This window comes from Megalops cyprinoides, chromosome 7 (assembly GCF_013368585.1).
Source record: "Megalops cyprinoides isolate fMegCyp1 chromosome 7, fMegCyp1.pri, whole genome shotgun sequence".
Classification (NCBI taxonomy): Eukaryota; Metazoa; Chordata; class Actinopteri; order Elopiformes; family Megalopidae; genus Megalops; species Megalops cyprinoides.
In genome coordinates this window covers 18177511-18194374 of record NC_050589.1, presented here as the reverse complement: position 1 = coordinate 18194374, position 16864 = coordinate 18177511, and the positions used below count along the sequence as shown (strand labels likewise).

Genomic DNA, 16864 nt, shown 5'->3' with positions numbered 1-16864 from the left:
TCCTCTGATGTCGGGAGAAAAAAGGCGTTCGGAACTGGCTGTTTTTAAAAGCCCGCTACGCCCAGCCATGACAACGGCTGCTCACTACCCCACATCCAGAGACATGGCTGAACTGGTGCAAACCCTCCACTGTTAATTCTAGCCTGCACATGGCACACTCTTACCATCATTTTACCCGGCTCATTAACAAAATCATTTGAATATACTGTTATATTACATCTATTAATAACAAAATTTATTATAACACTAAGCTAATCATTGTAGATTCGTGCATGTTAGATAAAGTAGGTCCAGATGAAACGAGATATGCCTGTAGCTAGCAATTTGTAAGAACATTACAAAGGGTTTCCACAATTTTTAAGGCTAGCATCTATTGTATGGTTAAGCCTCACATGGCACATGACTTTGTAATTGCTGCAGAGTAAAAAAAATGCTGCGTGTGAGAACAGAGGAGCAGACCTTTTTTGTTTTTGGTTGGCATTAAGTACCGGACTGCAGCACATTGAAGCTTATCCTTAAATGTAAGTCATAAATCAAGATGGGGTAGAGATGGGGGGGGGGGGGGGGGCACATATCCAACAGGAAGGGACCAGGAGAGAGAAAGAAGACATAGGAGAAAGGAGGGGAGGGCAAGAGAGAAAGGGAATTGGAAGTCATGCTGACTCATCTCCCTGGTTCCAGTTGGAAAGCTGTGGCTGAGTGAGAGGTGGCCGTGGCTGTGGAAGACAAATATTGAGTGTGACACTAACACTCCATCTCTCCCCACCATCCATGACCACTGCTCACACTGGAACAAAGCTGTGTGGAGAGGGGTGTGGAGTAGGTAGGCTTTCTGCACACGCCCCCCCCCCCCAACAGTCCAGAGGCCAAACAATATGGGGACGACGGAGCGGGTACCTTCAGGACGTCAAATCTCCCAATGAATTACTTGCTTTTAATTACAAACAAACCCTGGAGCCAATTCATTCATTTGGGTTAATCAAGCAGCGATACGCTCTGGTCCTTTGAATATGCTGAAGAATGCCCCGGAGGAAAGCTTCCCTCATTTTAATTGTTTGTTCATTTTTATTTTTTTTTTTTTCATTTTCAAACCCCTTTGCGTGTGCCTGTCCCAGCTTCCTGATGAGACACCTTGTGTTTGAAAGAGATCAGTGGGAAAATGCAGAGAGCCCGGAGAGCAGAGGCAGTGTGCCACGCAAAGAAGGGCGCCATCCCTACCAACACCGAGAGTCGACAGAGTCAACACATCCCGCAACTGAAGCTGAGGAGGGATGGAGTCTTGAGAGGGCCTTGCACGGCCTAGTCTGTTTACACACACAGCTCCAGTTCATTGGCGCTTCAAATCGAGTCTCAGAGCTACCCTGAAAGCTCTGAAAGCTGTTAACGGTTGCTTTTTTCAGGAAGCACATCTGACTGCAATCTTTTCCTTCTTTACTCCAATCAAGCTCAAAGCCCTGTACCTTAGCTATATTTCAAATCTGGGCAACGAACGTGTCAGTGTTTCTACAGTAAATGCACCTGTGGTGCAGTACGGCAGAGTTCTGTCCTTCGGGCAGACTAAAACACTATTGACGGACTTTAGTGAGATGTACCCTGACTCTTTCACTTTGGTTTCATAAATAGTGAAGTACAGGCTGAATCATCAAACAAGGGGATGACCATAATATTGGTTTTGGCTTCATGAGGCAGTATAAGAAATGAGTGTCTTTTGTCTGACAGATAATTATATTGTATGTTGGCACCATTCGTCGGTAGGTCCTTCTCTTCAGTCCCCTGTTTCTTGTCCCAGTTGCTCTCAATTAGAGCACTTGAGTAATTCTTCACAGAACTTAAGAATTTAATGGGTAAAACACTCATCTGAGTTCTGGACACAATCTGTAATTAGGTTAAGAACTTTGTCTTCTGAGGATTTCTGTTTTATCCTGTCTTAACAAAGATGAAGGTCTCCCAGTACTCAGCAAAGGGAATAGCATATGAAGCAGTAATGCTTTCGGATTTGTCCTGCTCGAGTTCTCAAAGAGATCACAAGCTTCTGGTAGATGATTAAAAAATCCAAATGCAAAAGTCTCTTTAATTAACAATAATGATCTTTCTTACAGCCTTAGTAAAAAAATAGAAAGGTGACAGAACATGAGACAAAGGTCGTTCTTTTTTTTCTTACAGTATATCATTACGGCTATCTTTACAAATTAATATAACTTTCACATGAATGACATTCAAGCATAGAATGTTGCGCACTGAGCATAATTCCAAGCATCTCCCACTTGCTGGCAAAAGAGGCTTTTCTCTCCATTCTTGACCCTTAATTTGACCATGAAAAATCATTTCATTCCCGTCAAGAAAATATTTCCAATAAACCTCATGCAATTTTAATGGGTCCTTTGATTAAACAGTAATAAGAGGATGAAGGTGAGGAGACATGAACCGAGGACCCTCTGTTCATCATCCTTTCCTTCAGGAGCGAAACTCTCAACCTTGTGGGGCTGACTCATCACTTCCCTGGCCTGTTTCATAGCGATTTTGTTCGTAACTAAATCAATTAAACGGTAATTAAAATGTTACAGAGGCAAAAATGAGGATCTAATGAAGCAGAGAGGGAAGCAGCTGGTTGGGTACCAGCCAAGCTATAGGTGGGATGGGAAGCATACATACTTCATTTGCTTGTTTAAAAGACTACAACAGTACCTACACAATGCTGGAAATAAGGCACTGAGAGAAACAATCACAAAGTAAGAAAATTCATTTTAAATAAATACATATATAAAGAGTGGATTGGTTTCTGGCCATAAGATTATATTACACGTGCTTATCATATGCTCCTATCCAGAGCAATGCACATAGCTTATGTTTTATATGTTATCCATTTATACATGTAGATGTTTGCTTGAAGCAATTCTGTGCTGAAGTACCTTGCCCAAGCGTACTACAGCAGAACCAGGCACCTTTGGGTTACAAGCACTGCTCTTTACCGCTATACCACATAGGGTATAGGCATGTGGGATACAATGTGAGATGGAACAAAGATAAGGAAATGTGCTATGTCTTTATACATGGTATTACAGTTCCTGTCTTCAATACACAGCATATCCAAACTTCAACATCACACAGAGTTCACACATCTTCCAAATACATTTGGAACAGTCACAATACACACAAAAATAATTATAATACATACAGTAAACATTTCTGTTAGACTGCCTGCCTCAGCGTTTCATGTCCCAGCAGCTACTGAGCAATTCCATTTCTATTGTTTTCCATGCTCCACAAAAGAAAATATAAGCACTCTTCTTGCATGTGTTAAATAAATAATCAAGGCCCTTAAAAATTCTTTATGAAGCCAAATTGCATTAGAGTGCACATTTGCAAGTCTACATCTTAGCTTCCAGTCTGGGGAAATAAACCCATTCCAATAAAGCTTCTGATCAAAGAAGCAAGTATACATAGTGTACCACGGCTTCATAAACAAGTGAAACAAATGGGATCAAATAGATCCGACAGAGTTTGACAGTATGCCAGTGAATCGATGGGAGGTACGCACGCATGCTGAACCGTACACACTCCCCAAGCAGTGTGACCACACAAGAATCTAAACCATAGTGACCGATCACTGACCATGACTGCAGAGCCCTGTGCGCACCATGCCCTTGTGAGTCACCGAGGAGTTTGAAAATCCCCTCTCTCATTAAAAAGGGGCCATTTAAAAGTACTGCAGGTTCCACTCAACTCTATTTATTCACGCTAACGCTCCATTTCCCAGCTTTGAAAGAGGATGGGGGGAAAGTTCCGCAGAGGCAGCGATGGCTTTCTTTGGAGAAGAAAAAGCAGGAAAGAGGCGCTGTCCTAACAGCTCCAAGGTGTGATAAGATAATCTCTCTGGGCTCTGAAAAAGAATTGCAAAGCAGGGCTGAGAAGAAAGGCTTTAGCACACGCAGCAGCAGGGCCTGTCTGAAAGAGCCAGGCACCGACTGCTCCTCTCCCCCATTAATGATCCCTGGCGATCCAAGGCTGCCTACAAACTTTCAGGCCTGATAATGACACTGTAATCTCACTTTGAAGGTTGAATTTCAGGGATTAATTCACTTGAGACTCCTGTCTGGTGCACAGCATTGCATTCCTCCTCCACAAAAACACATGCACACATGTGTTTACACACACGCTCACAAATGCACACACACACACACACACACACACACATACACACAATCCCAGAGCAGGCTATAAAATTTACTGTCAGAGGTCCTGAGATAATTCAGCCTGAGAGTAAAATCCTGTAAAGCATCAACACTGGAAGTTTTAAAGTCATTGTTTCGCAGCCATTAGTTTGAATTGTTTTTGGAGAAGAGGGACAGCAATTGTTGCGGCGGTGGGGTGTTCAGGATAAGGACTCATTACCACCCCTTTCCCCTGGGCCTAGAAAAGCAGAATAGGATGAGCAGAGCAGGCCTGCCTAGCACATCCATCTCTGAGGCCCCAGCTGCAGAAGAGGCTAAGAGTAAAGCGCACATTTGATGGATGGAGATATCCAGATTGGACGGATAGCTCTGAGGCTTGAGCCGAAGCTACGAATGTGGCTAATGCACACTCAAGGGGAGCCCCCTCCTCACCGCGCTGCCTGATTCACCCTCACAATCCAGCTCTAACTTCTCACATTCACTTCGCTTACCATGGGGGAGAGCTCAGCCATTAAAATAAAGGAATGTTATAATCCTGAAGATGAGCGTAAATACCATCAGATAGGCAGAGCGTTTCATTTGCAATTCAGCATAGTTTGAGGGATAAGTCTTAGCTTCCCAACAGTGCTTAACCTGACAAAAGAGAGTGGAAAGATAGAAGTTGCTTTGAGTTTTGAGCAGAAATATGTATACTGTGTGTGTGTGCGTGTGTGTGTGTGTGTGTGTGTGTCTGTGTGTGTGTGTGTGTGGAGGGTGGCTATAACATTTGGCCCCCCCTTCTGTATCGGTATGTGGTGTTGTGCCTCATACTGAAAGGGTTTTTAAGTAAAGGCTTGAAGAGGGAGAGGGTCAGTATGATTCTCAGATAAAAAAAATGCATCTTATCGAAAACCTGCCACCATAATCCCCTTCCCAGGTTTGGAAACAGAATAACAGCTTGGAGAAGGGCAAGCGCCTTAGGAACACCTATTCCAGGGGAGAAAGAACAGGCATGGCTTAAGCAGACAGCAACAAGGACACATGTGGCCGCTTGCTCAGTACTGCTGTAGTTTCATTGCTCTCTGATCAGACTGTGTATGGGAGGTGAATACGGGACACTTGGGGCTGCCATGCACACGACCACACAGAACAGAATATCTTTAGTCCTTCTCATTATTCCTGGTTTCACAAAAACATGGAGAAGGTGAACATTTTTAAATGGGAGGTCATCTCTGCATAGAAAACAAGTCCATGTAGAGTATTTAAAAATGCTACATTTTCAGATGGAATGCGCCTTAAATCCTTCAGGACCCAATAAGACTGTCTCTTGCCCACACTCACCAGCATTTAATGTACCTAACAGATGACAAGGACACTCTGTTCACCAACACTGCTGAGTAACTCAATCAGCAGGAAATATCACCATCTCCTGGGGCCAGGGGAGAAGATGTCGAAAATCTCATTAAAAAGTAATGGCTTCCACCTGCTACTCCTTCTTTCAGAAATGCCTTTCTAATGACCGGGTACATAATTCAGGTGTAAATCCTGAATCTGTAGTGCTGGTACAGTACTGAACAAACTCCTGCCACCTCCCTATCCAGCCTGGTATGACAGCACGTTTCTTGACATGCAACATCAATTTGCCTTCACAGGCACGTCCAAAATGACGGAAACAAACTGGAACGGGGGTGGAAAATGCAGATGCCAGAAGGATGGCACAGAGTTGATATTTCGGGGGGAGACTAATCCATTTCAAAATGTTGTGGAGGGAAAAGGCCAGCAAACGAAGCGAGTGCTTTGTTAGTGGGTGCACAGATGTGTCCGGTGATAAGTACATCATTTGCGCCTGTCTTCCGCATGTTTGCAGTGGGGTCCCCGGATCAGTGGGATCACTGAGACTCTCTCTGATTGGAATTCATCCAGGCCTCCTATCTGAGGCAGAAATGTTCCCAGTTCTCTCAGCTCAGCGTGACTCAACCAGTTCCTCTCCCCAGGCTACTGGGTAGTACAGACATGGCAAATCAAAATACAGAGAGAGAAGAAGAGACAGGGAGGGAGTGAGAGAGACGGAGGGATAGAGACAGAGAGAGAGAGAGGGAGAGATGGAGCAAGCATTCTCTTTTCTCTTTGCAGAAGGGAGGACTACGGCTGTGAATGGGTCATGACTCAAGGAAAAGTTCCACCCCCACCACATTCTAATGCAGCAAACATTGAGACTTCAATACTGCTTCAAACCCACAAAGGTTCATGGTTCAAGGTAGGAAAACAAGATATCAAAACAAGTTTATTCTATTTGAAAGTAAGGAAAAAAGATTCCTTTGGGATGAATTCACACAGCGTAAGCTTCAAGAAAAGATGTTTGTTTTTAACTCGGGGCACCCTGTACCACTATTCTACTTGCTTAAATCATTCTTTAGCTATGAAGCGCTAAACATGCAGTCAAATATTGGAATAATCCCTTCTAAACGGAACTCAGTATGCTGGATGATGCAGATCATGGTGTATGGCTGTGGCCCATATTAAATCTAACTGCAGTACACCCTCAGGGTTTTCGCTGACAGGCTCAACACTAGCAACAAACCTAGATGTTTTTTTACATGCCGCTGGGTCAGAAAATTGACAAAAATGCCACCTAGATCCCATAATTCCATCATTATTTTTATTTGCGCTACAAGATTAGTTTTGCTTTTATCCATGAGATGACCACAGTGGCACTGTGTAAACTGGACACGGTGCCCTAATGCCAGACTATCAGCCAATTACTGAATATTATAAATTAAATAATTTGTTTCTTTGGACGCTCACTCATCCTTCATATAATAAATTGCCAGCCACTGAAATCAACTGCCTCCGACTCCCCCTGGCCTAGTACCACTAAGCTCCTTTTAAGATCCAAGAAAAAAAAGACTGGCATAGTGCTTAATTTCTCTCTTTGTTTATTACACACTTTCGATTTATTTTAGGGACCACAGACATTAAGATTTTGGGAAATGCAACACTTACTTAAATTTGTTACGCAGAGACAGGATAAAGCTCATCGTCACTAGGCTGAATTTGGGTCTTTGTGTACAACTCTGCCCCCGACCAGCGCCGCTTTGTGCCGCGCTGGCTTGAGGAAAGGACCCGAGGCAATGGGCTGCATTCCTCCCGACTGCAAAGGAAACTTGTCACTAACATTTTCCGAATACATAGTGACAAGGAATTTAAGACCCATTATCCTGGAGAAACTGCAGTTCAAATCAATTTGTTTTATGCTCAACGAAAACCCTCTCCTCATTTTCCAAGGTGCCTGTTCGAGCTAACAGTTCAGGCTGATGGTTTACCCTGCAATGTGCAGCCACCGGAATGCCCTATTGCTCCGATTGGTTCAGAGGTGATGAGACTTTCTGAGTCAAGTCGCGCCACAGTGGGAATCTGCATGAAAGAATTGTTACGAACCTTCACATCAACCCAAAGTCTTGCACTTCAACTCTTGATAAACCTCCATCAATAACTGTATATTATGTAATTGCCCAAAATGAACAACAATCCATACAGTCAAGTGAAGTGATATGTGTGATAAGTGATATGTGTGACTCTGTGCTGTGTGTGTGTGTGTGTGTGTGTGTGTGTGTGTGTGTGTGTGTGCACGTGTGCTCAAGTGCATGAGTGCGTGTGCATGCCCAGCCACCACATGGTCTGCACAGAAAACATTGGTATCTACAAAGGCACAATGTCAGGTTTCTTTCTAGAATTTTAAAATTAAATGATGCTGCTCTTCTTCTGGCCGGATGATTCACGCTGCACAAATGAAATTCCCACAATGAGGATGACCCCCCGCCTTCTCCAAGGTTCAGTGCAGGCGATGGTAGCATCCAGCAAGTAGCACGCTCTCATTTCAAGGCCTGCAGCTGCTGTCCCATGGGAAACCTGGGGTTGGGAGGCTGGAAATGTCGAGTGCTGTCCCTGTATCGGGGTCAGGGACAGTCTGTTTCCTTGGGAATACGTACAGTGTGGCGGAGACGAGCAGACAGGCGGTAGGGACCAGCGCTGTCATCACAACAGCAGTTCACTGCACTTTGTGTCAATCCACGAATCGCTGGGTCACCTCTTGAGGGGAGAGGCATTCCTATAATATGTATTGTTTTGTACACACCATTCTCCCTGGTCAGGGGATGCTGCTTTTGCTGCTGGAAAGTGAGAGGCAGGGTAAGGCTGTAGCTGTCACACCGCCAGGGTAAAAAATAAATCCTCCAGACAGTGGATGGAGGGGCCTCAGGATAGGCTAATACATTCTATGACTTTCATTACGTTCCTGCTCAGGCCCCTATATAATCTTAATATTTAACCAGTGCCCTTTGCCCTTAAAGGAGAACTCTGGTTCAAAATTAAAATTTGATACATTTTATAATATGTATCAAGTACTTGCCCAGTCGTGCATACGCATACTTAACATGTATCATAAATATTTCATTCTTTTCCAGCATTCCCCTTTAACTCTGAGCTACGAATTTTAGTACTTTTTTTCTTTAATTCCAGTGCTTGCCATGTTCATGACATTGTCCACATATTGGAAAAAAGAGCACAATCTTAAATTTTTTTGCAATGTTCAGGACAAAGAGCAAATTGAGGGAAAGATTGAATAGAGGCCTTAATCACTGCCAGCTCTGCATAGGTCACATTTTCAGATGCTCTGCATGGGAAAAAAATGCATAGATTCAATCTGGCATTGGATCAATCTGTGAATTAGAACATTTAAAAGTGTTAAGCAGATAATACCACACTATGTTTTCTTTCAAGGTGGATTAATGTACCAAGTGAGGAAATACAAATATATTGAATTAACCAAGTGCATTTTAAAGGTGTGTTTATACTGTAATAGACAAATAATTTGCATATTATCACTTACTATAGAAACATTTGCAAATTTTACACACGACTAAGATTATCAATTGCACATATGGCCAAATGAACCGTGAGATTTGTGAGTGTTTTGCACATTTTAAAATGAGTACTATTATTGGTGTACTCTGCTTTGGTATTACTAGCTGTGAACAAATTCAAAGATCATACTAGAGATAAATGGCACACATTTTTCAATCATATAAACAGGTCTTTAACCTTTTGCATAAGAAAACGCTGAGATGTAGTTGCACTTCTAAATGAATCTTAATTATTTACGCATCAATCCCATATGTCTGTCAAACAGACCTTGCTCTCAGCTGAGAACTGTCTCATTGTGGAACTGTACACATCCTGTCCCCGTACTGTCGCTATACTTACTGTATGCACTTTTGTACGTCACTTTGGATAAGCGTCTGCTAAATAAATAAATGTAAATGTAAATGTTAGAAAGCTGCCAATCCAGATCATTACACAAAATATTGGAAAAGTGAAGGCAGCTGTTCTCTTGAGCTGGACAAGTGTTAATACATTGGCCTACTGCATGTAATATATGCCGCTTGGCTGAGTTACCTCTGTGTTCTGTAGCCTCTTTGAAACATAAATGAAGAGTGAATGAATCTGTGCACTGCACCTCACAAGCCTGATGTGTTTACAATAGCCACAGTCATGCTGCCTTTATCTTTAATCAAGAAAGCATTAAAGGGCGCAAAATGTGACAACTGGATATCAGAATGACATTTAGGCCATTGTATAGTGCCAGCCTCATTGTTTTTAACACAAACTGTGTCACAGAGATAGCATGAGAGCAAACTAAGCAGTCGTCTCAAGACACTGGTAATTAAATCCATACAAGGGAGAGAGCAAAGGTCCTGCCCTTCCCCGCCTATGCTCCCTGACAGTACCGCTCAATGGCATCTCCCCTAACACGCCTCTCCCCATTCTGTCTATTTTGCTCAGCATTCTCCCAGCTTACTGGCTGCTGGGGCCCTGCACATCCTAATATTTCAAGGCCCAGTCTGTCTGACCCATTATTTTCCTAGATGACGGTTCTAGGTTAAACAACGTCATTATCAGAGTCTTTCCCGGAGATTTTCCCTTTCTCAGTGTTCTTTGCAAACAATAAATCATCCGTGCCAGATGCATAAATCACGTGGGCCTACACTCTAGCCAGCATCCTCAGAGTTGCAGATCTGGACGATAACAAATCTGCCAGCTTGATTTAATGGATGCGGGTAAGGCTACTGGATGATCCGTCACCAAAATATAAAACACAGGATACGTCCTGAGCGATAAACATCAGTAAGCATAGTAAAGCATAATTACCTGTGATATATAAGCCTTTAAGGACTCTGATGGAGTTTTTGTTTATTCAGAAAAAAAATCCAGCCTCTGCCTCCAACTGACTAATCACAATATCTTAGAAAACACAACCTTAAAATTAGGTCGATCATGGGAGAGACTGTGTCTTCCGTGCCATCTCTGCTTCAGCATTTGTAGGTCACTGGTCAAAAGTTTCCCTCACATATATCAGCATTCATGTAAGTAACAGTAACTGCTTTCGAACACAGACACACATTGTCCCTCTTCCTGTCTGTTAATGATTTTGTCCACACCCCCTGCTGGGCTGATCATGTCACTACACACGAACAATATGCACTCCAAAAATAAGAAGCCCTCCCTAGACACTTCTTCCGTCAGCCCCTCTTGGCTGTGCCTCTGCTCCTAAAATGAATGTTCGTGTCAGGCCTGACTTCCTTTCGATCCCAGCTCGACCTGCATGGGGTCACTCTCTGCAGCTGCCTCCCCAAAGCAGACGCCACGGGGCCCGCTGTGGCTGCGCCACCTGAGATCACGGCCCCCACCAGCTACACTGCTAGCAGGCACGTCACAACCAGAGGCAGCTATTTCCTGCACGTTATTTCTGATAAAGTCCATCCGAGTTTTCCAGTTTCCACCCGGTGAGGCTTCTGTCTGTGCATCTGAACAGGAGGCAGGGGTCGAGCAAGTGAGACAGGCAAAAGCAATGCCAAACTACCATCCTAATATTTAAGCACGAAGGTCAATTAAGAAGCTGTTTAACAAGCAAAGGAATGTTTTGTGTCTAGAATGGGAAGAATTCTGCTTATACTCTTCTCTAACTTGACCCTTTTCAGCACTGCCAAAAAAAAAAAAAAAACAGAGAGATGAGAGGGCCACCCATTTCATGCAGTGTCATTATAAAAGCAGCATGGTCTTTTTTATTATTTGCAGCTTCCTAACATCCTTTCAATGATCCATGTTTGTACATTCGTTAGAAAAGCCAGTGTTCTCCTTTAGATGCCAAAAATGCTAAACACTGCTTTTTGCAGTTCTGAGTCAATACTACCATACAGTATTAGCATAGATAATACAACCAATATCCTAGTCCCAAATTACCGTCAGAATTGCTGTATTGTTTTGCCAAGAAAAACACTGATTAAAAAAGGCAAGGGGGTTCATTCAGTCTTACAATGGTTGACTTATCTAAGAAATATTGAACTTAGCTCAGCAAATAAATCATATTACAACGATGTACCAATGGATTCAGATGAGGATAGATATACTGTACTGACAAGAAAAGAGGAAAAACAGAACTATGGTGAGTCAACAGCAACAAAGGCTTTCTGTGGGGGAAAACAATACAGATCAATAGCAAATTCCAATTAGCCTATATTGGCAGGCCTTGTGCTAAATTAGTAGAAAGATGTCGATTTTATTTCTGCCCCTATTGGCTGGGCTTGCAAAGTTGGCTCACAAAAGAATTCCAACTTATTTTAGAGTTAAAGAATCAAAGGAAACAACCTTCATACAGAACAATAAAAATACCACCGACAAAACTACCGCTACTACTGCTACTATTAGTAACACTACAACAATAATATCAATACAATAATAACGTCAATAATATTCATAACAATAATAGTAATAATATGTGTATTCTACAAAGCATTTCTTTGCATGAAACATTTGCCATAAATGAATATTGACAGCAACGTTTGTGAAACTGCATGAACGATTTTTATCTGACTGTGTTTATGCATATAAAACAGTTTTATGCTGGAGGTACTCTGGATTATATCTATGACTAAAGTAATTATAAAGTATCCATTTTGAAAAGTTAACATGGTACTAAATTACATAAGCATATACAAACACTCAGCTAAGAACAACTAAGAGGGCGACCATGGCATTAATCGTATGAGATAAACCACTGATGCCCAAGAATTCTTCAGCTTCTTGGCCAGTCATGATTTGATTTGTCCATGAAAAGCACTGCATGACTCTCTGTTGCTGACAAATAATAGACCTGCCTTTGCCTGCCATTTTTTTCCTATTAGTGAGGTCCATTCTCCGGTCAAGCATTTCAGCAAAAACTAGGTGAAAACATGAGGACATAATTTTGGCCTTTTTTATGCTGGGGAAAAAAAAAAACCTAAGTTCAAAAATCACTCATAAAAGAATCATAGCACATTCTCCCCAGTTAAGCCTTGCAAACACGGTCCTAATTTGAGCCTATCATTGTTTTTGTATTTTCGTTTTAGCTTTTAAAAATAAAAAAGTATTGTCTAGCATATACTGTGAGAAACACCTTGTTGACATCTTCCTTCTTTTTCATTTTTTCCCCCCACCCATTTGAAAGTGTCCTGCTGCAGAGCGGTGCCACCACACGCTGATCCCGCAGCTATATAAAGCTGCTGTGTGGACACTGCAGGGCTGCTCTGCTGGATCGGCCTGCCACACTGCAGGAACTGTGGGAAAGTAGGGGACAAACAGCTCACATGTCCATCCTGTCCTTACTTGAAACCGACGGAAATGGAAATCGGAAAGGCGCGTTGAGTGAAAAATTTTTACTTAAATACATTAATTAAAAAGATATAGACGCAACCGCTACTACATGGCTGAATATTAATATCCTATACTTCTTCCAATAATGAATGTGTGTGTGTGCGCACTTCAGTGCGTGCATATGATGATCTGTTAGTCTACATACCCAGGTAATTTCCGTGTCAAACCAAAAAAATCCTGGCTTGCGATTTCACCATTGGCTATGCCAGGTTTTTTTTTCCCCTCGTTCAGAAATCACATTTTGCCATTGAGAGTGTGTCGACCTCCTGCAACAGCATCTAAAAGCCAGATTACTCTTTCAGGTCTTCGAAGGGAAGTGCAAACATTTGTCAAAACAAATCCTTCTGTGTATAAAACAGCATGTTCATTGAAGGAATAATCGACCTTACCTTTAAGAATGCTCTGTCCTTGCAGTATATCCCTTGAAACAAAGACTGTGTAAAAACTTTCTGAAAATCCGGGTCTGCAGGGAGGTTTAGATGGTATGTCTCCATAATTCCCCTATGAAAAAGAATACACTGTAAAATGTCCTCAAGTCTGGATTCAAATCATTTAACTGAATGAATAGAATAAATGTATTGAACAGAGCAGCAGCAATTTAAGTACTGAAAAACAAACTCTCCAAGTGTGACATTAAACAGAGGGACAACACAGAATAGTGATGTGGTGATTTAATAAATTCTAAACCATGTTGCTTTGCTGTTGTGCATAATAATCTTCAAAATAGATTTCTTCATTTTAAAAGAAATTCTACAATCAGGACCAGATCGTAGCTATCATTATGGGCTGCTATGTGTGACATATGCATTTCCACAATGGCTTCAATATTCAGTGTGCATATGTGGGAACAGGCACTGCTAATTTCAGCTACAGCGGACAAAGTGACAGCAGTATGTAAGATCTGATCAGCGTCTAACAGTTGTTGACCCCACCAGAGAGCTGAGTTTTGCTATTTGTACAAAAATGAGAGAAAGGGGCAAACTGAGCCCTATCCCCAGGAATCCTGACATTCAAACTACAAAAGCCACGGCTGACTCTAATGAAGAACCTTATCTGTTTTGTGAGAAATGATGTCGCCGACTTGCCAAGCCGAGAAAAACACTGCCTGCGCAGTGCCAAAGGCATTGCTATTTCATGTTTGCAGTCAGTTCCAGGTTTACAATACTGCCATCCCACACAGGTTTGTGTGTATGCATGTGTGTCTTCACATGCCTGTGTTTTAATATGATTTTTGCAAGGGACATTCAGGGTCTTATTCATATGAAGCTACCTCTGTGGTCTGCTACCTCAGTGTCTTTCTAAACAAGGAAAAGGGATATGGGTATGTAGAATAAGGCGATTTTCTCCCCATAAGTTAAACTAAAAGATGTACATAATGCTGTTGTTCTCAGCGGTGCTACCTACTGACAGTGAGAGCAATACGCCGCTGCATCTAAGCATCTAAGACTTTACGGGCAGCATGCAATATATCGTAAAACGTGCATCACAAACATCCCGCTTCTGCTTCACATTGAATTTTAAACTTCATATCCATGTAGGTGTAAAACAAATCGTAAGTCATTCATGTTTTGTAGGCAACACATAAACAGATATCAGAATTCTAAATTGCAACTGACAGGTTGCAATGAAAGAAGTCAACAGAAATTCGCAAACATGTTATGCGGTGTGGTCAGGTTATTTACACAACTACGATCAACATGTTTCTGCTACACAGTACTTTACGTCTACCCGCAACACAAGTTGCGAGCTAACGACATGCACATAATACGTCCAAAAGTGACACCACAACTTTCCCTTTTCATGTAGGCTAGTTTATCCCTCCTTTTTCAACGCTTAAATAATGTCTACAGCGCGCCACAATTCTACATGGTAGATAGAATAACGTCTGTTCGGTTATAAGCTTCCAACTCTACCCTATAAATTTCTGTAAATGTGAAATATAACATAAAATGTTTATTAAAATCGTCAGCAAGATACTACATTCTCAATGAGAAACAGTGGATGTATCAGTTTCTCTGCATTATCCGCACTGTCTGAAGTGCGCTAGCCGCAAGCCGACTACGACAATTCAGTCAGTATTCGAAGAAAAAAGCACAGATCTACGTGAATTTTCCTACTCATGTAGGTTTCAGTCTGCATCCTATCAGGTGAAAAATGATGCTACTCTTTGGTCTGTATAACACTGAATATAATGTATAGTAAGTAAATGGTCCCCTTATTTTTATGACCAAAAAGGCTGGCGTTAAGCTTCGAAATACGGTATACTTCTATGTTGAAAACACCACAAAAAAATAAAGACTCCCTATACTCATCAAGTTGTGAATGAACGTTACAGTTTAGTGTCACTGCACCGTTACGCACATGCAAACCGTCTGCAGCAAAGCACTACAAGAGCTAGCTACTTCTGTAGTGTTAAAATGTATCTCACCCAAGATGTGCCCAGTAGTAAGGCGCTCATCAATAAGATAACGTAGGCAGTTTTCATTGTTGCCAGCATGCAGAGGCAGTTTGAGCAGGGATTCGGTTTGTTTTCTTCAGTAAATTTCAGCTATTTCCCCGTGTTTCTTCTAGGGTGTTCCTTCTGCGTTTCCGTTGCGGTTAAGCTCTTCAGTAGTAAAGACCGTCCCGAGTCCTCTCGCTCTCAGCTGCAGGTGAAAAGCGCTGTTCAGCTCAGCACCAAAGAGCTAAGCAGCGTCACTACAACCCCTCCTACCGTACAGTGCGGGAGAATCCCACTTAAAGACACACAGTATAATGGGAGTTAAGCCGAGCAATCTGCTTCTTTCAGTTATCGTTCTAATGGTCTCCTCTTCATCACTGTATCACTAGAAACAAGTGCTACACCGCGGCTTCGGCACATGTAGAATTGTTTCCGAAATCCTGTGAGATAACAGGTAAAGAGATAAAATTACCTTCTAAAATGAAGGTAACACTGAACTCGTTACCACAGTGTATAGCGCGTACATCCGCGCGCATGAGTGCAGTCGTTTTAAGCAATGTTAAATAATAACGTTCAATAAAGTTAAAACTTCGATCTGAATATAGTCCTACGTAATTCATGCGTGGAAAAGGATAAAGTTACAGTCACTTTTCTGCTTGTCAACAGAGTATTCTTCCAAAAAAAATCGGTCTTGATTCACTGGTCCTACTTTAGACTTCATGATGACATAAAATGTCAACACAAAATTTGACATTACAGTGACTGTGTAACGGTTGCTCCGGTTTAATAACCGTGACATTTCTGATTGGTGACTCAATTTCCATATCTGAGAGGTAAGGCAACGGGTTAATCCCATCAAAAGGAATATGACAGTACGTCAATGTCAGCCTGCTCAGTGCAATTCCCTTAACCTGACAAATGCAGTCATCCTTTCCACTGGTAGTTCCCCTTTCACAGCAAATCACGTCTCAAGCAAACCACTAGTATCAACTGGCTTTTTTTCTGGCTGGTGTGATTTGCTGGAGATCTTTCGTGATTCATGGCCTCCTTGAATACTTCACTATAGAAACTAGACCACACTGCATTTATTACAGGTGTATCGCACTACCGCCACATTATGGACAGTGAGTCTGTGCATAATTGATGCTACCAATCTGTCAATCAGATGGAGGTCTATTAGAAACGGAGTTGTCACGGAATACTCCACAGGGTGCGTTAAAGTGGACAAATTATTACAGATTGAACATGGAATTGATGGGACACGGGGAATTATAAAATAATATCAGATAATAAATAGCCTGTAAATGTCAAATTAATGGACTGAATTAAACATAAAAGCTATAACCAATCCTAATATGTGAACAAAGACATATCCGAATGTAACAACTTAAAATTATAATCAATTGCGAGCGAGGATAAAAATATCCAATGGCATTACCTAACTAAATATGGGTAAATAGTGAAAAATTTCTACCAATAGCAACCAAAGATGATGTTAACTGTGTACCAGGTCGTTTTGGTAGAT

At 41.9% G+C, this 16864-nt stretch overlaps 1 protein-coding gene across 1 annotated transcript in view; it reads right to left on the bottom strand.

Moving 5' to 3' along the window:
* cdh4 (cadherin 4, type 1, R-cadherin (retinal)) overlaps positions 1-15534 on the bottom strand; it is a 285630-nt gene extending 270096 nt beyond the window's left edge. The window contains exons 1-2 of the mRNA XM_036533980.1: positions 15328-15534; positions 13289-13400 (exon numbers count right to left, since the gene is read on the bottom strand). Coding sequence (XP_036389873.1) covers positions 13289-13400; positions 15328-15396 — 181 coding nt within the window. The 5' untranslated portion in view covers positions 15397-15534. The remainder of the gene's footprint in view (positions 1-13288; positions 13401-15327) is intronic.
* Between the last annotated feature and the right edge of the window lie 1330 nt (positions 15535-16864).